The 23,186-nt window shown below is 39.4% G+C and overlaps 1 protein-coding gene across 3 annotated transcripts in view; it reads right to left on the bottom strand.

The window, feature by feature from the left end:
- gss (glutathione synthetase) overlaps positions 1-22,748 on the bottom strand; it is a 28,889-nt gene extending 6,141 nt beyond the window's left edge. The window contains exons 1-10 of one of the 3 annotated variants that reach the window (XM_038723019.1): positions 22,546-22,748; positions 21,353-21,494; positions 20,223-20,368; positions 19,968-20,043; positions 18,815-18,954; positions 18,155-18,271; positions 12,165-12,245; positions 11,775-11,852; positions 11,569-11,638; positions 807-1,001 (exon numbers count right to left, since the gene is read on the bottom strand). In XM_038723019.1, the coding sequence (XP_038578947.1) occupies positions 807-1,001; positions 11,569-11,638; positions 11,775-11,852; positions 12,165-12,245; positions 18,155-18,271; positions 18,815-18,954; positions 19,968-20,043; positions 20,223-20,368; positions 21,353-21,484 (1,035 nt within the window). In that variant the 5' untranslated portion in view covers positions 21,485-21,494; positions 22,546-22,748. Of the gene's footprint in view, positions 1-806; positions 1,002-11,568; positions 11,639-11,774; positions 11,853-12,164; positions 12,246-18,154; positions 18,272-18,814; positions 18,955-19,967; positions 20,044-20,222; positions 20,369-21,352; positions 21,495-21,606; positions 21,758-22,545 lie in introns of those variants that run through there. The other 2 variants (XM_038723020.1, XM_038723021.1) reach the window with 2 other exon arrangements.
- Positions 22,749-23,186: the final 438 nt, after the last annotated feature.

The raw sequence follows: 23,186 nt of genomic DNA, 5'->3' as shown, positions 1-23,186 counted from the left end.
AGTTAAATTGATATGGAGATGCTGATTTGAGGTTAGGTTATGGTTGAGCGATATTTACAGTATTATTTAATATTATTATTATTATTATTTTAAAGATAATAGCTACCACCACAAAGAGAATCTAATACTGTGAAAAATACACTTGCCAGTGATTATCTTATGGCTTATTACTCCAGTGACGAAACAAAACGATCTCATAAGCATTTGAAGTTTTTAATCAAGTACTTAAGTAAAACTGATTCTTCAGTTCAGGAAAAGGTTTGATATACAGTGATTACATCACTCTGTGTGTCACAGCAATCCTTTTGAATCTGAGGTAGAGTATTTTTCTGATCAGGGATCTGACAAATAGGTTCTGTTATTGGTGATGGCGCAGTGGATAAGACACATGCCTTTGGTGTGAGAGACCCGGGTTCGAATCCACTGTGAGACACCAATATGTCCCTGACATAGACACTTAACCCCTCGTTGCTCCAGAGGCGTAAGTCACTTTGGATTAAAGCGTCAGATAAATGTATATTATTAATATAACACTGCAGTGATTTGGAAATAAGACTTAAGATAGACCTCTTATCATTATTCTAATGTGCTTTATGTGTCCCTTTCAGGATGATTGAATAAAATATTGAATTATTAATGAGACAAGTATTTAATATTTATTTTGGATAAATTGTTTACTTATATTAATCGAGTAATAAAAAAAGAATACTTAAAAAATCAAAAAACAGATTAATTGACTAATGGGAAAATAATGGTTAGGTGCGGCCCTAACAGAAACAACTGTGTAGTGTGTGTTATTTTTTCACCATGTCTAGAGTGTACAGGCCAGCGAAAGTTGCTCTGATCTGCTCCACTACTTGGGGTTGGTTGGGGAAGAACTTCTCTAGAACTCCAGGTCTGGCAAGAATCTGCTGGACCTTCTTGGTTCCAGCCAAGTGAGTGCTGATATCTGGACATTTCACAGCCAGAGAGCGCTCCATCAGAAGACGAGCATCCCAAGTCTAAAATAAAGACAAAACAAAACACAACAACAACAATAAACACGGTTAAAACGGACACAAAAAGAATTCATTTAACTACGAAGCCTACTTAATCATAGAAGCACAAAAAGCAAACACTGATTACCAAATGTACATCAACAAAATCTAAACATGTCAGCAAAACCATGCAGGCAAAACGCTCTGATTCTGAAATGCTCTTTGTGGGATATGCAGCATGAAGTTTACGGAACGAAACCCGGTCACATAGAGCTGTGAAGAAGGTAGCAGACAGAAGCACACACACAAAAAAATAAGTAATAAGTTTATAACGTAAGACAGGCTGCATGCTCTGCTGCTGAAACGCTTCTGGGACGATTCTAGTGGACTTTGATGCAGGGCAATGGACACATCAAAACCATATCAACAGATTATTACATCAGAAACTAAAATGGGCAATTCCTAAAGAAAATATGTATGAGAGCTGCCACATTTGGCTGCTACCGCTGCAAGGTGCTGCTCCATCAGCAATTCATCTGTTCAGGTTTGCTCCATTTAGTTAACATGTCCTGAATAGTATTTAATCTCTAATGGCAAGACCCTTGCCACCTGACTATTATTATTTAACTTTCATCCTTGATCAGATATGTTCATTTGACATTAAATGCCCCAATCTCACCAACAGAAGGCGCTCAATGACCACCGTCTTGCTTGTAAATATTTTCTGACATCTAGTCCACTGTTATGGGATAAAATGAAGACACAACAAATGGCTACTCTTAAGAAAAACTCATTTCCATGTAAACAATGATTACATTTAGAAAAACTGACAATATCCAACATTAAAAATCACCACTGCAAGTCAGTAGGAACTGAACATTTTGTTGGCATCATTAAGGTAAGTTCAAAGCTGTGTAAAGTTAACACTTAACCTTTACTTTGAAGACAAACTATCTATTTTAGATATAAACTGTAGTGAACAACGATGTGGATTTGTGCATTTTATATTGAATAAATTTGGAGCTACCCCTAAATTCCTTTCTCCTCCCCAGAGAAGATGGGGAGGGGTCAAAGTTGCTTTCTCGAAGTGCTAGCCCGACCATAAAACTGGCACCTTTTTGATTCCGAAGCTGATAATGCGGGGCCTGACTGTTAAACTGACAAAGGGACACGAGCCAGCCATTGGCATCTCCCTGAACAGCCTATCAAAACTTACCCCACCACACACGTTTCCGTGGAAACTGACCTTATTCTTTGTTTATTACCACATCAAAGGGATACTCCTTGTCTCACCTAAGTGTGACATGTTCCAGACACTGAACTTTGGATGACAAAGGACTGCAATCTCCAAAAGACTCAAAGCATCTAATTAAATTTAATTAAATCTTTAGTTACCTGAATATGTTTGCCTCTATTTGAGTAGTTATGTTAACTGTTGTTGCTATCTGTTGTTGATATTAGTGCTGAAAAGAAGTTACTTGTGCAATGTTTTTATTTTCAGCAAGACACTCCTTCATCTAATGTAATCAATGCTTGTTCATAATACTTTCTTACAAAATCCCTTTAGAAATGATGACAAAGAAATGTTTTACTATACTCTTAATCGCCAGCTTGAATTTAAGGATGAATCAACAAATTCCCCGGTTCCTAAGGAGAGACGATCTTTGATTTAATCCAAGCTTTCCTCATGTAACCTGAGCTCCCCCAAGTGGACGAAATAAGTATTACATGCCCTCATCGGAAATGCGGTTAAATGTATAAAAATCCTGACCACTAATGTGACAATTGTTTCCTGTTACCAAATGCCTAGAACAGTACAACCGTTCAACCATTGAGGTTCGATTGTGGAAAATATTTGATTATAATACGTGCAAATAGATTTCTTTTCTTTAGACATTAAGTTTAGAAAGGCAGTTCCTGGGGAAACCTGAGACGCCCCCTGGGGAACCACGCCCCAGGCAACAAAAGAGCGACACGCGACCTGCTCGCGGTTTTCACTCTTACTCTCCTGTCTCCTCTCTTCGCTTCGCTGTTGGCTCTCTTCCACTCTGGCCCTCTGGATGCTTCGGCACGCGCGTGGCGTGCCTCGCCAGGCAACACGCCCAGACTCGGCCAGCGAAGCAAACAGGCCCTTTTGTTCGCCTGAAGCTACACACCTGAAGTGCCGTGACATCGATCTGCCTTCAGTTTGTTTTATTTTCTTTATTTCTTTTGTTTGTTAAAGTTATCAGTCCGTTAAGTTACACTGGACTAATTCAGGAACGACCAAGTTCCATTTTAAGCCTTTTTCGTCAAGCCAACTTCACCGAGGTCAGACCAAGCCACGTGGTCTCGCCAGCTACAACCAAGGAAACCTGCAAACAGCCGAATTGCCAGACGGAGGAGGCGTTTTCAATCAGACACGGAGAACCCCGGAGAATCCCTAGCAAAAAGCCAGGATCGGCAGCTAGCGTGGGACCCGTGCAACAGGCCAAAAGCAGGCTGTCGACAAGCAGTAAGACTTAACACACGTCCTGTGATCAGATGTCCATTTTAACTCCTAAACTATAGCATTAGTTTACTCTCATTAGCTCTTCTATGCCGTATGAGTCGAATGCTTCCCTCAATCGAACCTCCAGGCTCAGTGTTCAGCAAATGTTTATGTTCCCTGTATCCAACCATCTTTTATCACCTTAGTTAGAGAATAAATTCACTGTAATATAATCAAGAGCTGTGTGTGTTGCCTATTTATAGTTCCTGCCAAGAGAATTGACCCTTTAGATATGAGACTGACTGACTGATTTAAGATAATTGAGCGATTATTAACTAACTGATCACTGGTAATAATTGTATAATTATTCAAAACTACCTAGAGGTCCGGAGACTCTAGGATTATAACAACTCCGGTGGTGCCCTTTACGAGGAAATTCTGATTTTATGAATAATAATTCATAATTGGGTATCAATTCTCATAAATTTATTAAAATACATAACTAATAAATTTAGGTCCACTACAAAACGTTAATTGATAGGTAACCCATAGTCTTGTTCATTCACTTCTGTACTAACTGCAGACTGAGTTCTCCTCAGTCAAATTAAACTTATTTGTTTATGTATTTAAAGGAACCGTGCACATTAATCTTCATGAGGACTTCAATCCAGTATGTAAATGTACCAGATTTAGCCATACAGACTTATTTTCATCTGCAGTCCCTGGCAGGTCGATGGGATAACAGAAAATATTAAAACATACACAGGCTCATAAGCACAAAAGAGAAGCACAGATAAGCATACAGCGGGTGAAATAAGTATTGAACACCTCACCATTTTTCTCAGTAAATATTTCCAAAGGAGCTACTGACATTTTCACCAGATGTTGGTAACAACCCAAGTAATCCATACATACAAAGAAACCAAAACAAAGAAGTTCAGAAATAAAGTTATGTGTAATAATGTGAAATGACACAGGGAAAAAAGTATTGAACACGCTTACTGATATTTATTCAATACTTTGTACAAAAGCCTTTGTTGGTAATGACTTGCTTTGAGACGCCTCCTGTATGGAGAAACTAGTCGCATGCATTGCTCTGGTGTGATTTTGGCCCATTCTTCCACACAAACAGTCTTCAAATCTTGAAGGTTCCGTGGGCCTCTTCTATGAATCTTGATCTTCAGTTCTTTCCATAGATTTTCAATGGGATTTAAGTTAGGTGATTGGCTGGGCCATTCTAGCAGCTTTATTTTCTTTCTTTGAGACCAGTTGAGAGTTTCCTTGGCAGTGTGTTTGGGATCATTGTCTTGCTGAAATGTCCACCCTCGTTTCATCTTCATCATCCTGGTAGATGGCAGCAGATTTCTGTCAAGAATGTCTCTGTAAATTTGCCCATTCATCCTTCCTTCAATTATGTGAAGTTTGCCAGTACCATTTGCTGAAAAGCAGCCCCACACCATGATCTTCCCACCTCCAAACTTCACTGTTGTTTGCTCTCATCTGAGCACACTATATTCTCCCAGTATTTCACTGGCTTTTCCAAATGTTGTGCAGCAAACTTTAAATGAGCTTCAACATGCTTTTTCCTTCAGCAATGGAGTCTTGCGTGGTGAGCGTGCATACAGGCCATGGCGGTGGAGTGCATTACTTACTGTTTTCTTTGAGACAACAGTACCTGCTAATTGCAGGTCTTTTTGAAGCTCTCCACAAGTGGTCCTTGGCTCTTGGACAACTCTTCTGACTATTCTTTTCACTCCTCTGTCAGAAATCTTGCGAAGAGCACCTGGTCAAAACAAATTTATGGTGAAATGATTGTCTTTCCACTTCCGTTTTATGGCCCCAACAGTGCTCACTGGAACATTCAGAAGCTTAGAAATGCGCCTATAACCAATGCCATCATTGTGTTTTGCAACAAACTTTTTTAGATGTGAGGTGTGTGTCTATTATGATGCCGAAATATTTGAACTTACACACTACTGACAACCTTCTTCCTGCTACAATAACCTCTGGTCTGGATCTCTATTTGACGATTTTTTGAGTAGAACATACATTCAGGTTTCCTGATATTAAGGTATAAACATGAGTTTGTTATACAATTAGAGATATTGACCTTTACTTTAGGTAGGTTGTTAACCTGTTGAACACATACCCCAAAAAAGGAAAAAACGGCTAAAATAGCATACCCAAAATCAAACAGGTATAACGTCTCAACCATAAGGCCTACATACATAATTCTGGTATCCTTTGATAAGTCAGAAGCTATGGGATATAAATCAATTATAAGTAAAAGTATAACTATTACTATTCAAGAGTAAACTCAGATGGAAAACAGCATAAATGAAAGATTCAATTCTCGCCTGAAAAGATAACACATTTTATTGGGAATATCCCCCTAGGTATAATGCTGTTTGAAGCCCAAAAACTGTAGAAAACAATAAAATAACATCTTAACATCACCTGTTCACACACTGATGCTATAAGAGTCAAGCATAGCAGAGTTATAGAGAATTTATTAGAGGCATATCTACAGTGTGTACGGAAAGTATTCAGACCCCTATAAATTTCTCTCTGTTTCATTGCAGCCATTTTCCAGAAAAGTTCATTTTATTTCTCAATGTACACTCATTACCCCATCTTGACAGAAAAAAAACAGAAATGTAGAATTTTTTGCAAATTTATTAAAAAAGAAAAACTGAAATATCACATGGTCATAAGTATTCAGACCCTTTGCTCAGTATTGAGTAGAAGCACCCTTTTGAGCTAGTACAGCCATGAGTCGTTTTGGGGATGATGCAACAAGTTTTTCACATCTGGATTTGGGGATCCTCTCCAGTTCTGTCAGGTTGGATGGTAAACATTGGTGGACAGCCATTTTCAGGTCTCTCCAGAGATGCTCAATTGGGTTTAGGTCAGGGCTCTGGCTGGGCCATTCAAGAATGGTCACAGAGTTGTTCCGAAGCCATTCCTTTGTTATTTTAGCTGTGTGCTTAGGGTCATTGTCTTGTTGGAAGGTGAACCTTCGGCCCAGTCTGAGGTCCAGAGCACTCTGGATGAGGTTTTCTTCCAGGATCTCTCTGTACTTGGCCGCATTCATCGTCCTGTCCCTGCAGCTGAAAAACACCCCCACAGCATGATGCTGCCACCACCATGCTTCACTGTTGAGACTGTATTGGACAGGTGATGAGCAGTGCCTGGTTTTCTCCACACATACCGCTTATAATTAAGGCCAAAAAGTTCAATCTTGGTCTCATCAGACCAGAGAATCTTATTTCTCATAGTCTGGGAGTCCTTCATGTGTTTTTTGGCAAACTCCATGCGGGCTTTCATGTGTCTTGCACTGAGGAGAGGCTTCCGTCGGGCCACTCTGCCATAAAGCCCCGACTGGTGGATTGCTGCAGTGATAGTTGACTTTGTGGAACTTTCTCCCATCTCCCTACTGCATCTCTGGAGCTCAGCCACAGTGATCTTTGGGTTCTTCTTTACCTCTCTCACCAAGGCTCTTCTCCCACGATTGCTCAGTTTGGCTGGAGGCCAGGTCTAGGAAGAGTTCTGGTCGTCCCAAATTGCTTCCATTTAAGGATTATGGAGGCCACTGTGCTCTTAGAAACCTTGAGTGCTGCAGAAATTGTTTAGTAACCTTGGCCAGATCTGTGCCTTGCCACAATTCTGTCTCTGAGCTCCTTGGGCAGTTACTTCGACCTCATGATTCTCATTTGCTCTGACATGCACTGTGAGCTGTAAGGTCTTATATAGACAGGTGTGTGCCTTTCCTAATCAAGTCCAATCAGTTTAATTACACACAGCAGGACTCCAATGAAGGAGTAGAACCATCTCAAGGAGGATCGGAAGAAATGTACAGCATGTGAGTTAAATATGAGTGTCAGAGCAAAGGGTCTGAATACTTATGACCATGTGATATTTCAGTTTTTCTTTTTTAATAAATTTGCACAAATTTCTACATTTGTTTTTTTCTGTCTTTTTGTGGAGGTCGTTTTGTGTGGTTTGTGGAAGTCCAGAAATAGGGTAGGGCTACTATAAAAATGGTCTAAAAACAAAGTGTAGCCCCCACCAAGCAGTTAAAATGGCGAAAGGTCCATGACTGCAGTGTAGCTGAGACCATGGCCTGTGGTGACCCCACTCTTGCTGGTGTACAAAAAAATTCCATGTGTTGATGCATCAGCAAGAACAAAGAGTTTGTAGCCCCACTTTGTGGGTTTGTCCTTCATGTATTGTTTCATGCTGATGCGGGCCTCGGTTGCGACCATCCTCATCTATGCAAATGTTTTTATAGGGATGAAAGTTGGCTTGGCAGGCACTATCTCAGTGTAGAGAAGCTTGTTCTTGAAAAGTCTGTTATAGTGATCACTGTTCCTCTTCCGCTCATTGTCTTCATCTTCTTCCGGGTTACTCAAATGCAGGGACCTCAAGATGGCTTCAAAGCAGCTCCGTGACATCTTTTCACCAGGGAAGTGAAAGTTGTATGGCCATGCCTTTTCGCCAGTAGTCAGATCTGTGGTGTACCTGAACAACGCCTGTATAAACCATGATGTCCATGAAAATGTAAAACTCCTTTGCTGTAAGCACCTTCCATACTAACTTCATCCCAGCCTGTACTCGCTTAGCAATATTGGAATTCGTATTTTCATAATTGTCCTGACCGCAGATGCACTGAAAAACAGCTGGAACAGGGTGAGGGGAGACCATGATGCTGTTGTATCAAAGGTGGGGCCTGGGGTCCTGGCTGGCATGAACCTGAGCGGGTCAGGTTTTTTCCTTTCCTTCAGTCAAATGAGGTGGGGGTTGTGCTTGATGGTTGTGGATGAGGTATAGATGGCCTCGCCTGTAGCTGAGGAGCAGAAGCACGTCGGGTGGTAAAGATAGCTGATGAAGATAGATGTGGTCCAGATAGCTGGGGCAGAGGGTTGGGCTGGTGCAGAGGCAGTAGACGACGAAGGCCCCTCATAATCTTCATCATCACTGTGCAACAAAGGAGGAAGAAAAAAAGATATATTCATAGACTGGCAATGATTTTGTTTTAGTAAACAGGAAATGTAATGGAACAGTAATGACTCACTGTAACTGAAAACACTAACGTTTTGTTGTGGTAGACTTGCTTGTACTGGGGAAGTTAGCAAACAATCCAGTTTGAACCAGTTTGAGTGTGTGTATTCATCCCTTCATTGTATGGAATAGGCTAGCTAGCTAAATGGGTAATTTAACAGTAATAATAGCGGAAGAACTCCGTAATTTCATACCAACATGATGAGTAAATGATCACAAAACATATTTTACAAACCTTTCCGATGAAGTCTATAATCAGGGTCACTGCCGTCCGATGTGCCCTCAGCAACAAAGAGATCTTAATCATCCGAAGAAGAGTCAATGGGAATGACCGGAGCTCCTCCGAAATCTTCTTTTGCCTTTTCCAGTCAGCCATTATTAGATACAAGAAATACAAAAGAACGGCTCAATAATCACTCAAATAAGACAACGGCTCTTACTGTTATTAGAGCTGTGTGTTCTGCTGTCTTCGCTGTGCGTCCTGCGTCTTGAAGGCGAAGGAGCCGGCTTACGCACAGTCATATCACCGCAAACGATTGGTCAATTTGGATGATGGACACCTCTATCAAACCATCAGAACCAACAGAATCAAGGAGCAGTCCCAAAATCCGCGTAAACGACACCACTAGCCAACCAGAAGCCAACAAATACATTGCGTAGGACTAGCAGTCACAACCCCACTCCTCATTCACAGCCTGTTATCATAGCAAGAAATAGCTGCAGACTGTCCAGAATCATTTCAAAGTGACACAGAGGCATCGGAGTAACCGCAAACACCGTTGATATGGCATTGTACAAAACTTCTGATCACAAAACAGCAGGATAAGACACAATTCATAGTGGTACATGTGTAAACGTTTTCTGTTGTTCACTGACGGTTTACTCCGTGTGTTTTGGCCGTACAGTGATGTAAGTTACACTATTGGATTCTGTGGAACCTCCTGAATCATTTGAGTGGTTTGTATTGATAGGGCAACATTAGATTTTAGGAGTGCTGTAACTACTGGCACGGACTTTGTTCAGACAGTGTGTTTTACTATAAGGTTAGTCAGTTGCTTTGTGTTTGATGTGTGTTTTGTTGTGGCAAAAATGGATAGCATAACTTTTTTGCAGAGTTTTGTCCGGTTACGGGAGCGTGCTGCATAGTTATGTTGTGCTCACTCGGTGGAGTGGAATGAGTGTAAAGCCATTAAGCCCCGTTGCCCCTGGTACCAGGGGGGTCTGTTTTGAACAAGCTCATGTACCCATTAAGCACATCACCAACTCTGAGTTCAAATAACATCAATAAAAAATAATGTATTGTCATTTAATGCATTGTTGATATCTTAAACAATTGTGTGTGTTATTACGTACCTTGTGTAATTTTAAACCAATCAGAGATATGGGTATGCGAGCGCCAAAGGAAAATCACCAGCGCCAAAATGATCAGAATTCAGAAAAAAAAAAATCAATTCCTCTATGAATGTGTTTCAATAGCCATTTATCACACAACTGTTGAGCAAGCAGAACATAAACTTAAAAACGACATCTTGACTTCCAGCAGTCACCTCTCCTCTCTTCCACAACCACTGTATTTTACACATGCAGCTGGCGCTGGATTAATAAACCAACTGCTGTGTTGGTTTGACTGCGCCTAAATGCTCCGCTATAAAGCTAGCGCTAATGGGAGAGATGACTTGCTGTGATTTCTAACAATATAAAAGCCATTTGAGCTTGAAGTGGGTCAGTATTCACAGGTACTTTTCCATTTTACTCTTTGATGTACCGGCACCGGACCTCTTCTGTTCTCTCTAGGGCTGCAACTAATGATTATTTTCGTAGTCGACTAACCCTAATTAACCGTAATTTGTCAAATGAAAAAGATTTTTGCTTTATAACTATATCAAATGAAAGCAATTTAAAAGTAAGTACTATAACCACAACTGTACACTAACAATGTCATGTCTATTTAGAATAATAAAGCAACAGTCCCCTTTCATTCTACTGTAGATTATTTTTCTAAAGTGCTTATAGGTTTTAGGCTATAACTTAGTGGAGAATGTTCTGTAGGCTACATCACGAGCCAGATGTGCGCAGTCAAGGGCGCTACAGCAAACTTTAGAAATGCTGAACTTCTTGTTCTGTATTCAAGGTTTTTATTATTGACAAGTTAGTATTCTGCATAAACAAATGAGAGACTAACCATCATGTAGAGCATTTTTCTTGCACAATAATTTAAAGACACTTCTGTGCAAATTTTTGTGGATTGTTTTAATACACAAAAATGAAACTGTTGTTTTGTCCAACTGCAATTAATATTAGGCTACTAATGGAAAGCTATAGAAGCCTGTACTATTATCTGAAATAATAATGAAGAAACAAACATTAGCACTAATCAAACCTTAACCACAGTGGTGTAGGCTAATATCTGAGAATGGTTTTATTTGTGAAACAGCTGAACTCAACTAATAAACTATCTGTAGGCAGAATATCCAAAAAAGGACCTGTAAATATTATACTAACATTAAACTTTAAATTTAATGTTATAATATTTATATTATAATAATACACTAATGTATACCTATATAATAGATATATATATATACTTTTGACAAACTCAACTGGATTTTCACATTGACAAAATATCTACAAAATTTAATACCTTGTTAAATGGTGATTAAGACTTTTTAATACTTTCAATGGCCTTAATTTTCGCAAAATTGATTAGTTACCTTTTAAGACTTTTTAAGACTCTGTGGACACCCTGGAATATACCGAAAGTGGGCTCCAGCAAAAAGGTTGCTGCAAAGGCCAATCAAATATGTACAAGCACATATTCCTGGCAGATTACTTTGGAATGTAAATGCAGTTTTTCTATGGCCTACCTTGTGATTGGTGCGACAACAAAGAAAATTGCAACCCTGATAACTTTCTAGAGCAGTAAAATCTTTCCTCATAATATATTTTATGTCTATTCCCAACTAAACTCTTAAAGGTGGGTGTGTCTGCAGAAAACATAATTTTCCCTCCTGACTGCACTAGTTACTACCACTAGTAGACCTAGGAATAAAGTTATAAGACCTGTTCAGAAATGTAGTTCTGAGGCATGTATCCATTCCTGAAGTACACCACTGCAACCTCTTGGCCATCACTAAAAAGAAAAAAAAAACAGAAACGGACACTAAGCACAACTAATCATAATTATATCTTACTGCTACATATAACATATAGTTTTAATGAATGAATAATATATTTTATACAAATATAACCAACAGAAACGGACTCACACAAATAGCCTCTTGTCCTGATCAAGGTACCCTGTTTTACAAACATTGTCAAACCGCTTTCGTATTGTGGGAATGTTTCTGAAACATAACAACAATAGTGTGCTGGTTACAAAAAGCACAATTTTTCACACCATACACAATCCTAGTCAACTACCTGAATGTCCTTTTCAAACTGGATGATGGAATAACTTATCATAATTAAACATCAACATATTCCAGTTGGTCAGGGAAAGACACGCAGTGGTATTAAAGATAACTAAATAAACACTAGAGCATAATTTTAAACTGTAAGACATTTTTCTATCGTCCAACAATATATATCATCATTTCACACAGCCCTAGGGGAATGGCTTACTTCTTCACAAACATCTCCTCGGTATTCGCACATACCTCTTCAGCAGTTCGTTCTCAATGTATCGTTGATCAAAGATGTTCCTTTGGCTCTCTTCCACCAAGAACATGACGACTGCTCTACAATGACAACAACTCCTCATGTAAAAACACTCTCACTGCTAACATTATTGTGGACATTTGGTTACTCTCACTGGTCACTTGTTTTGATCAAATACACTGCTCAAAATAAGGGAACACTTAATCATCACAGTATAACATAATGTCAATTAAACTTCAGTGATATCAATCTGTCCAGTTATAAAGCACAGGCAATTGTGAATTAATGTCACGTGTTTTGGTGCAAATGGAAGTGGTAACAGGTGCACTGGAGTGGCAACAGCAAGACACCCCCCAAAACGGGAATGGTTTTCAGGTGGTGGCAACAGGCATTTGCAATCTCCTTATCCTTCCTGCCTGACTGTTCTCTAGTTTTGTGTTTTTCTTGTGTCCTTGTCACTACTGGTAGCTGCAGGTATGCTGGATGATGCTACATCATCCAGCATACCTGTGTGGTTTTCCACATATCCTTTCACCCAGCTTAGAGCTCACGCAATGTTTTTCAGACATGGGAATCGGCAGGGCCAGATGGTGAGATAACAAAATAAAGCTCAGTCCTCCAATGAAAAAACACAGATCAAATATAAAACATATATCACTATATTGCTGATACGCTACACCATAGTTTGATGTGGTTAAGGTTTAACATCAAAATAAATTAAATTTGAGGGGAATCAAATTTGATGATGCCTCTCACACACACCTTTCACTTGTAAAAGATATAACCTAATTTAAGCGATACACACAATAGCTCTGCTTTTTTCTTGAGAAGCTGTAGAGCTGCAGTCTCAATTCATTAGTCACTGTAACTTAGTCTGTACATTTACAGCTAAACTGCTGTTTAGCTTCTTGTTGACCATTTTCTCTCTGCTCTGCTAGCCTGCCTTTCACCAGTCTTGCGCAGAGTTGTGCCCGCCGACTCGCTGACATCGCGGTTCCTCGCTTGTCTATTCCAAGTACTGCTTAAAAATAATATAATATTCGTCGTCTTTAACCACATACAAACACATGCCATGCCACCGATGTGCAATGACACCCCCTACCTTAAGGGTTAGGGTTACAATTTTAGACTGGTTAAGTGTGTAAGTTTTAGTGACATCTAGTGGTGAGGGTTACGAATTGCACCCCCCCATCCAAGCGAGTAGTTTCGTCTCAGGACAAAAGATGTTGTCTATGAGACAGAGAGTAGCCAGTCAAGAGTCAAGAAATTATGTTTCTTTACATAGATATATTTAGAATTTCTATTTACTTAATTATTTAGTAAAGTTATTGTGAATATTATTGTTGTTCATTAAACAACATCAAAAAAAAGAAGTGCTACATGATGTCTCGTACTCCTGTAATACAGTATTTTACTGTACTGTAATCATACATTTTGTTACATCTTGGGAGGGTTGGCTCATCTGGACCAACATACTAAAGTACATGAAACATCTAGAGCATCAAGTATGACCACTGACAGATAACGGGGAAATGTAAGCCTCACTGTTTCTGCACCACAGTCCATTATAAACCACATAATACATGAAGTTTACAAAGGCATTGTCAGGTGAGGATCAAAGCTCCTCTCACTTTGCTTAATTAGATAAGCAATCTGCAAATCTTACCAAAATGTCTTTTTTTAGTTTTTTGAAATACAACAGAAACACAGATTAGTACTGACAGCCATAATTTCAGTTTGTGGTAAAATGGTGCAACGTTTTTAATGGGCATTTAGCATGTGAAAGTACAAATTACACATTTGTGTGCACAGTGGGGAAGCAATATCCCCAAAAAACTGTTTGCAAATTCAGAAAGTATTGGTCACTTGATAGGCATAAGGTCATGTTATTGTATCACTACAAGTATCATTAGCAGTGCATGTTTTCCATCAGGGCAGTAAAATGTGAAAATTTAGCTGCTGATCTGAACTTCCAGGCTGTTAATGTTTTATTGCCAATAATATTCATCAGTGGTTTGTCTCAGGAAGGTAAGGGCACATTTCTGTCCACATAGCAAAGCCATAACAGAGCATTGTAGAATAATTACATGAAATTACAATTCTACTAGGGCAGTAAAGGTTTAGCTGGATGATCTGAGCTTCCGTGCTGTAAGCTACCGTTTTATTGCCAATTACTGATCAGCTGATTGTCTCGCTAACATAACCGGCAAAACCAAACCGCAGGTGAATAACTAGGCTACATAATATTAATCCAACTAAATATTTTACACCACTGACAGGGGAAACACGTCACGTCTCTCTGTGATTATGGCCAGCTTCTAGCTAAAGCTATCAAACAACAGCTTTCATTTGCATCGCTAAAGTCTGACTGACTTAAGTACCTGTCCAGCAGAAAACATCCGTCCCACATCAAAGCCTTCCATCTGGGAAAATCCACACCGATTACATCCGTGATTTCTGCTGTCATCTGTCTGTATCTGTCCTGACTCCTCTGGCTTCATGTATGAAGATCCACAGGCTGTCGGCTCTTGAGCTAAATAACACGTTTTCTCCTTCATTTGTCCAAATGTCACTTCTCTTCTTACTTCTAATAAACCAGAAGACTACTCAGAGACTCTGAGTAATACTCTGTGTACTCTGTTTAATATTATTATTATTTCCTCTTCTTCTCCGTACACATTCAATGTAGTGACGGGCGTCTACACTGCCGGAATTATACAAGCAGAAGAAGAACGCCGTGATGACGAAACGCGCTCTGTAGCTCTGTTTGACCGTTGTTGGCTACTGTAGAAACGTGACGACACAATACGGCGAGGTGCATGGCAGAGGGGATGTAGATATAAATGGCTCATTCTCAGGTAATAAAAACTTAATGGTTTATTATGTAAGGTCTTTATACATCACTGAAAACATAGTTATGGATCTTATATTACATTTCTGTTAATACATTTTCAGAAATTACACACTGAACTTTTAAAATTTTTTATTAAAAGCTTTCTTTTCACATGTTCATTTACAGCATTATATGCTGATATTTATATCATAATAGGCTGTATGAACTTATTAGGAGAAACCCAGCAGTTCTATGTAAAACCAGACGTTGAGCCCCCTTATATAGCCAAAATGGTATAGTCCTCGTTTCATGACAGCCCTGCGAAGACTCTGTCATATATATATATATATATATATATATATATGATTATACTATGTATTTAAACCACGTTAACTAGGCAACGAGGCTAACTGATGTTATTAGTCAAATATAAAAATTGCAGAACAGAGCGTCAGTAGTTTTTACTAATATCTAATAATATTATTAATATATCGAGAATGCACAAAGTGGATTCTCAATATTAATTTTATAATATAGTTTGTGTGTGTGAAATCACTGCAGTGAATATACTGTGCTGCCAGGCACACAGAGGGCATCCAGACATTACAGTAGCGCACAAACAGATCTGCCTTCTCACCCCCGACGGCAGCAAGAATTCGTGACAAGTGTGTTCAACCATATATAATGTCTACCTTTCTAAAGCTGCTGCGTTTCCGTTTGTTTGTGAAACCACTGCATCAAAAAATGTGCGCTCACAAGCACACATTTCCAGGTGGAGTATGATTTATAAAGGGAAAGTTACCTGAAGGTGTGCTTAAGCACAGTTTTATAAATCTGAATTTTTTTTTGGTGTACGCCATTTCAGGTTTTTGTGCGCACACAGACCTTTAGTATGAATTTTACACAGTGTTTTATGAATGAGGCCCCAGGAGTTTATAAATGAATTAAATGAATTCCCCAACAGATAACTTTTCAGTTTTGTTTTTAAAACCAAAATAAACTATTTCATCTACATTTTAATGGCATTTTATGATGTCACTAACAACTATTGACGATAATAATGTAAAGAAACAACATTTAGATTTTGGGATGGTTTACATTCACCTCGGGACGGTTAGAATTGTTTTTCGGGACAGTTCCAGGACAGAGGGGACAAAAGTAAGTCTGGAGCCCTGACAAAGGCATTGCTGCAATTGACTGGCCCTCAGGTTCCCCAGACCTGAATCCAATTGAAAACCTCTGGCACGTTATGATTTGGTGCATCCGAAGCTGCCAAGTAGCGCCACAGTCTGTCCAGGAGCTCACTGCTGCCATGATCCTGGTCTGGGATATCCCCCAGGCCACTATCCACCATCTCATCAGGAGCCTACCCAGATGTTGTCAGGAGCGCATCCAGGTACGTGGGGACCATACACACTACTGATTCACATTATGAGCTGCTGTGATGAAAGTCACGCAAGTAGGGATCAGCCTGTGATTTCAGTTTATTACTGTGGTTTTCGGCCTGATTTTGAATCCAGCAATCAGTTGGTTATTTTGGATTCCACTGACCATTATGTCATTATGCTCTCAACAAATTATACAGTGTTGAGTCACAATTTTTCACTTATTTTTGAGCAGCGTATTTTCTACATTTCTAATAGCAAATACTACAGAATTTTCTTAATCAACTCAGAATCAGACCTAGTTAAGTCAGTCTGGTGTTACATGTGATCATCCGTGACTTATAGCAGCAGCTTTATGCCTGTGCTTCCAACTACATAATGCTAAGCATATCATTCCACCAGTAAAGAATATACTGTACCAGGTTTCCATCCACTATTAGTTTATGGTATTGGAATAATGCAGCTGGTATTTAAGAAGCAGAGCTGAATATTCTACCAGCAGGATGTTTTTACTCTAGACTTGATAGGTGGTTTTGTATGATGACGTAAGAGAGTATTTTATATCGACAGCGTAGCCTCTGCATAGCCCCCTACCCTACACCGTCACCTACGGCGTAGCCTGATGTGCCCCTCCTCAAAAGTATATATAAAAAGTAAAGTATGCCTTATATCTTATCTTAAAAATGCAACTACACGTCAAGGCGATGCGGACCGTAAGAACTGTGATTGGTCAGCTGGGTAGCCTCGCAATGCCTCTGAGCCACGAGGAAGTGCCCCATGCTTTGAAGTAACTTTTACTAGCAGCCAATCAAGCGGCTGGATCAATATATTTGACAGTCACAACTCGAACGAAATGACACATTTATGTTCTTCTTCTCGTTTCGGCCTATAACATTTGAAAAGGCTACACCAGCCGCACATATACAACTTTACCCCCATTCACATTAGCAGAGGGCTAAACCGGAATTTAGCCTGCTTGGCCGGCAAAAATCAACACAGTGGATGCTGTAGAGATACCGCCGACTAGTGTTTGGGGATGTAATTGCAGAATGATGGAGACACTGACGCACAAGTATAAATGCATGGCTACGTGCGTAGCCTACGGCGTAGGTACGCACGTAGACCATGCACAGGAGTATAAATCAAGCTTTTGTCTTTTGTAGCACACACGGGTCTCTCGGGTGAGGAAAGACAGACAAAGAACATCTGGTGTTACTTAGGGTATTGTTCAGAATTCAGGCAAAATTCACCCAAATTTAAAATGTGATCAGATGTTTTTTCATAACAGTGTGAACAGCACAAATCATATCAAACTTGACCTTTTCAGTTCTGATTTGGGCCACTTTCATTACATGGTCCTAAGTCAGACACAAGTGGTCAGAATTCATGCGTGTGACGTCTGTTATTGTTCTTTGCACGTCAGTTCAGGTCTGTGACCAGGGCCAATGTAAACAGCCAGTCCTGGGGGTACTGAATCTGGGTACAGATTTAAGATAAAATAATCTCCCTTTCAAATTGGAATCAGAAATCAGGATGATTTCATTGGATCAGGCGTTGGTTAACAGGTTTTTGCTTAAAGGCTTAAACTTGCTCTTCTGTGACTCTCAAGACTCTGTGTAAGGTGAACTTATATTTCAGTGCTGTAACAGTATCCAGCACTTGATTTTAAAAAAAGCAGACAGAACAGTGAGTGAGTAAAAGTAAGTACATCCAGAAGGCAATAACATGTAGTTTTATAAGGCAGAATTCAATGGATGTCCTTAATTCCTACCTCTCTGATCCATAGAGCTCCCAGGATTTGGCAATTGCAATGGCCAGACCAGCTGCAGGGTTGTTGGCTAGGATGTGCTTGCTTTGCTCCTGTAGGCCTGCCACCGTAAGGATGTGCCTGTCGAGCAAGATGAAGAATACTTACAGCAATACTAATTGCAGCAGATGATATATTAGTTCCTGACCGCATTTTATTTTACTCTGTAAGTTTTGTATTCCTTTTCCTGATCCTAATAAATTCTTCTTAAAAGCTCACCTCGTCTTATTTACGGGGTCTAGCACTTTAAATGTTAAAGGACACCTATTATTCTCTATTAAAAATGCCTCTCTGAGGCTTTATTATTCTCATATATTTCTGGTGGGACCTTTATTTAGTGGTGTTAATGCTACACAGGAAAAGTAGCTGCTTAAAGAGGCAACCAAACTATATGAAATGGTTGACAGTGGACAAAATCAGAGTGCCTGGGGTGCCTGTTAAACATGAAAAAAAGCTTATGATCAACAGGTCATGAGCTTTTTTAAATCACCAGCTATAAAAATGGCATAAATTTAGTTTAATTTTAGTTTTAATTGTACTAACCTTAATATTTTCATCATACTTCAGAAACCCTCACTTTGTAATTAACACAGTCTCTTGGTGATTTGCTAATAACTGACTTACCGGTGTACATCTGGCATGCGTGATGAGAGACCTCCAAAACTGGCAGCAAAGGTATTGATCTCTATCTGCTTCAGCGATAAAGACCCATCCTCTCTCTGGTCCAGCATGTAGTCGGACCGATTGAGACCCAACACAATAGGCTGGGAAGAAGAAAAGAATCCCCACTTAGACTACTTAGATCAATAAACTGTTATGATCCAAGTACGTCTGATCATTCAGAGCAGACAGCTACGAGTAGGCACAAAACTTGAGCCGTTTTCCTCATGTGTGTAGATTATTAGTAAATAGTTTGTCTAATTAGTAAAAATAGACAATTAGTAAATTATTCATATAGTCAATGGACAGAAAATTTTTGGTAACTCACAACTAAAATTTTAACAAGGCTTAAATCTGAGGATTAAAGTGGCCACAGAAAAGAAGTCACATTAAAAAACTCTCACTAGCATTCGTAGGTTTCAAAGTCCTAATAAACTGGTTATATATATACACACACACACACACACACTTTAATTATAATCATTTGGATGGAAAAAGCTCTACAAGATAATATAAAATGTCAATTCACATAACTCTGATTTAAAGCCCACTGTCCCTCCACTTCATGTTTCTCTTTGACCCGAGCCTATTCTTGCTAGCTGGATAACTACTGAATGATCAGCGTTTCTGAAGATGAAGGATACCTATCTGACAAGGCCTCCTTTCATTTGTTCAAGGTTATGTAGTTTATGCTGACTTATGTCTTCATAACATTTTGTGTGTCCATTTGTCGTAATATTGAGGCATATTGCATTGCTGCATGGATAAACTGCCATAGCTTTGGTAAAATCACTACTCATCTTAAATTATAATAAATAAATAATACATTTTATTTGCAAGTAACATTGTATTTTGGTTGCTATGTATTTAAAAGAACTGTGCCACACATACTGGTTTACTTTATGGCATAAATCATGACTCAAGCTATTAAATGTATTAATTCACCATATCCTCCAACTGAACCTCAGACTACAACTAACAGAGAAATCTTTTAATAGTTCCAGTTAAATGTGATCAAGTGTGGAACATTTGTTGAAAAGACAATATAATGATTATAAACGTACCAGCAAGGGTCAGTAATTTGACAAAGGCCTTTTATTTTCTATTCCCGACATACCTGAGACCTTCCTTCTTTTAGGATTTGTTGGTGGATCCTGAACAACCTTGCAGTGAAATCATCCACTGCAATGGTGCTATAAACAAAGAATGTCACTCTGTTAAAATAGTTGCTCAGATTGCCTCATAGAATGTAACTATAATGTAATCTTTGGGAGAAGTTTTGTCTTTGAATGCTGCTGCTTGAAAGCACACAGTAAAGCCACATTTCCAAACTACTGAGGATGCCATAATTATGATAATTATCATATGCTACCTGGCTAGAGCCTCTTGCAGGAAGTCTGGATCCTGGCTGATCTTGTCTACCAGTGTGTTGTAGAGAGTTTGCACTGAAAGAGCCTGGAGGAACACAGCCTTAGGCACAGGTGTGGGGAAGAGTGTGAATGGAGCATAGGTCACCAACTGAAAAACAAGTTGTAAAATGTAAGACAAGAATGCGGACATCAAAAAACTAATTATCAAAAGACACAAGCAGTGAGGGGTGCTCTCACTTTTGTGAGATACTGTATGTATATGTGCTTTTTTAATTTATTTATTTTTAATAAATTTGCAAAGATTTCAAACTTCTTTCATGTTGTCATTATGGGATATTGTAAAATAATGAATTTGATCCATTTTGTAATAAGGCTGTAACATAACAAAATGTGGAAAAAGTAAAGCTCTGTGAATGCTTTCCAGATGCACTGTAAATGTGTCACTTATAACTGGTGTTGTTGATCTGCATACTTGTGAACGCCCCATTTTTTATGCAGCTTGCAAACTATGGTAAAGTTAACGTTACCAGTGTGAATGCTGCGTTTGCATATCCAGAATCACAGTTGATGACTTATTTTGAGGGCATGTAATTATGTTATCACATTCGCAAACCAGTCGCTCTTTGAATTCTTTTAACACGTCTGCATTTCGGTGAGATGCTTTGTTAAGCTGGATGTGTTGCCTCCATTGGTTGGTCTGCATAGGTTTGAAACATCTTTTACAGAGGGGCTTTGTGGTGTCCATGAGCTTACCCTCAGTGCTGGCATTGTAAGCGAAATAATTCCATAATTCGCTCTGTGTGTCTGCTTTGTTGACAAGCCATGGAAGAGCACTTGTACTTTTAACCATGTCTCTAACTCTGTGATCTGTCTCTCCTGGAGGTGCAATGTAAGGCACACCCATTACTCCTGTAGGGAGGGGGACCAGACGGACCCACTCACCCACTGCTCCGCTCGCAGCGGCTCTTACTAAACACTGTCACTCTTAACATATCAATGCCAATAAAAGGCAGTATTGTATCTTTATTACGGCAGAGTACTGTAGTATTTGTATATACTGTGCAACACTACATGCTACTTTAATTTTGTGTTATGTTATCATAGTCTGTGCAGATCAACAAAAACTTCTTACCTCTGATGAATTGGGGGTCTCTTGGATCCTCATTAGGACCCCATGCAGAAGCGCTGCATCTTTTGCCACATCCCCCAAGTCTTTTATCAGGGTAGCATTCATCATCACCTCGTCTGGTATCCCCTGGGCCATTTTGATTAACCTGAGATATGAAAAACTGTTAAAGTCTTTGGAAAAATAGTAAAAGCCTTGTCACTGCTAGTCACATAATGAAAAAGGAACAAGACATTTATTTCTACTATGGATGACAATACCTTAGAGTGCATAGCAGGTTCCAATTCAGTTTTTTGTTTTGCAGCTTTATATTGTATGGCTACAGTAGCAGGACTCACTCATATTTTATTTCCATTTACTGTAATCTGTTCAACCTACTGACACACCCAGTAGTGACCACAGACCATGTAGGTCACCTACATCTATAGCCTGCACCACTCCCAGCTGATTTTAGTTTCTGCACCCCTGCTTCCAACTCTTGTGCGTGTGTTTGCTAAATGAGTGAGTGAAATGCGACATGAGGGGCTGTTAAGTTAATGTGAGCATGTACCATGGACACAGCTGACTCCACGCTGTGTTCGGCAGCGTGTAAACATCCAGACTGTTTCACTTACAGGCTGCGTGAAACAGTTCTCAGGTCAATTCAGACGATGAGATGAATAATACAAATGTTGACTGGCAAGATAATGTTGATGACGATTGCAAATATAGCGGAATATAAACGTGACCGATGGTACGAAGCTGTGTCACAGGTTAATCTGGGCGCTCTGCCACAGCGGTCTCCCCTTTGCGTTCCTGATTGGCGTCAAACACCTCAGCCTTTTTCACGTATGTATGTACAAACACTTTAAAACCGACCGTGGCACAAATCAGAGAGACAGCATGAACATTTGGACGTTTTGTTTTAAACAGCGACACAGTCTCCTCCATGATCACGTCCAAAGTCCTTGCTTTTAACTAATATGCAGGTGGGAGAGGTGCAGCTAACGATGTAAGTTAGCCTACAAACTACATTCACAAGCATATATCTTCATGGTACATTATGTAGATAAACAAAGTTATCGGAACGTATTTCCTGGTTAGCAGTGCGACACATCTGGGACTATCACCAGTTAATTTAGTCACCACTTCAACCGTCACACCGGTGGCTGCTGGGGACGTTAGTAGCTGCTTAGCTAACTTATTTAACTGCTATTTACCGTCAGGTTAGCAGGTTTCTCCAGTCACTGTTTTGTGTCCTACACGAAGGGATTTTCACAAGCACAATGTGTTGGTCTGCGATAACGAATACCTTTAGAAGTACACTTCTATCCTCCGCTACAACAAAATGTCTTTGAAATATCTGTCTCAGGAAAGACTAGTGTAGCCTACTCGTTGGTCGTTCATGACTTCCTTCTTCTTCTTCTTCTTCTTCTTCTTTTCGGTTTATGCCAGATTGCAACCATGAATTTTGAAGGTGCATACCGCCACCTACTGTATCGGAGTATGTTGCATGAACTATTTTCGTTGGGACTACTTTATATCATTAAAAAAAAAGGTAGAAAAGAAGAAAAAAAAACGCCCATAAAAAACCCTTCTACTTCCTATTATATATCCAATTATATTTTTGCAAGCTGTAATATTTCCTTCCACTTTTACCCCCCCCATCCTTTCTTCATTTTTTTTTTTTTTTAATTATGGCCTTATCTTCTCCTTTCCCAAGGGGTATATTTATGACATTGTTCGTCCTGGTTGATTTTTGAGCTATTTTGTCTGCTCTCTCATTCCCTTTTATACCTACGTGGGCAGGTACCCAGCAGAATCTCACATCTATCCGTAGTGTCTGTAATCTAACTAAACT

This window comes from Micropterus salmoides, unplaced genomic scaffold (assembly GCF_014851395.1).
Source record: "Micropterus salmoides isolate LMB-PRFRI ecotype aquatic unplaced genomic scaffold, ASM1485139v1 Ms_hic_scaffold_16, whole genome shotgun sequence".
Classification (NCBI taxonomy): Eukaryota; Metazoa; Chordata; class Actinopteri; order Centrarchiformes; family Centrarchidae; genus Micropterus; species Micropterus salmoides.
The sequence above is the reverse complement of the archived record's forward strand: the minus strand, read 5'-3'. Positions and strand labels throughout refer to the sequence as shown.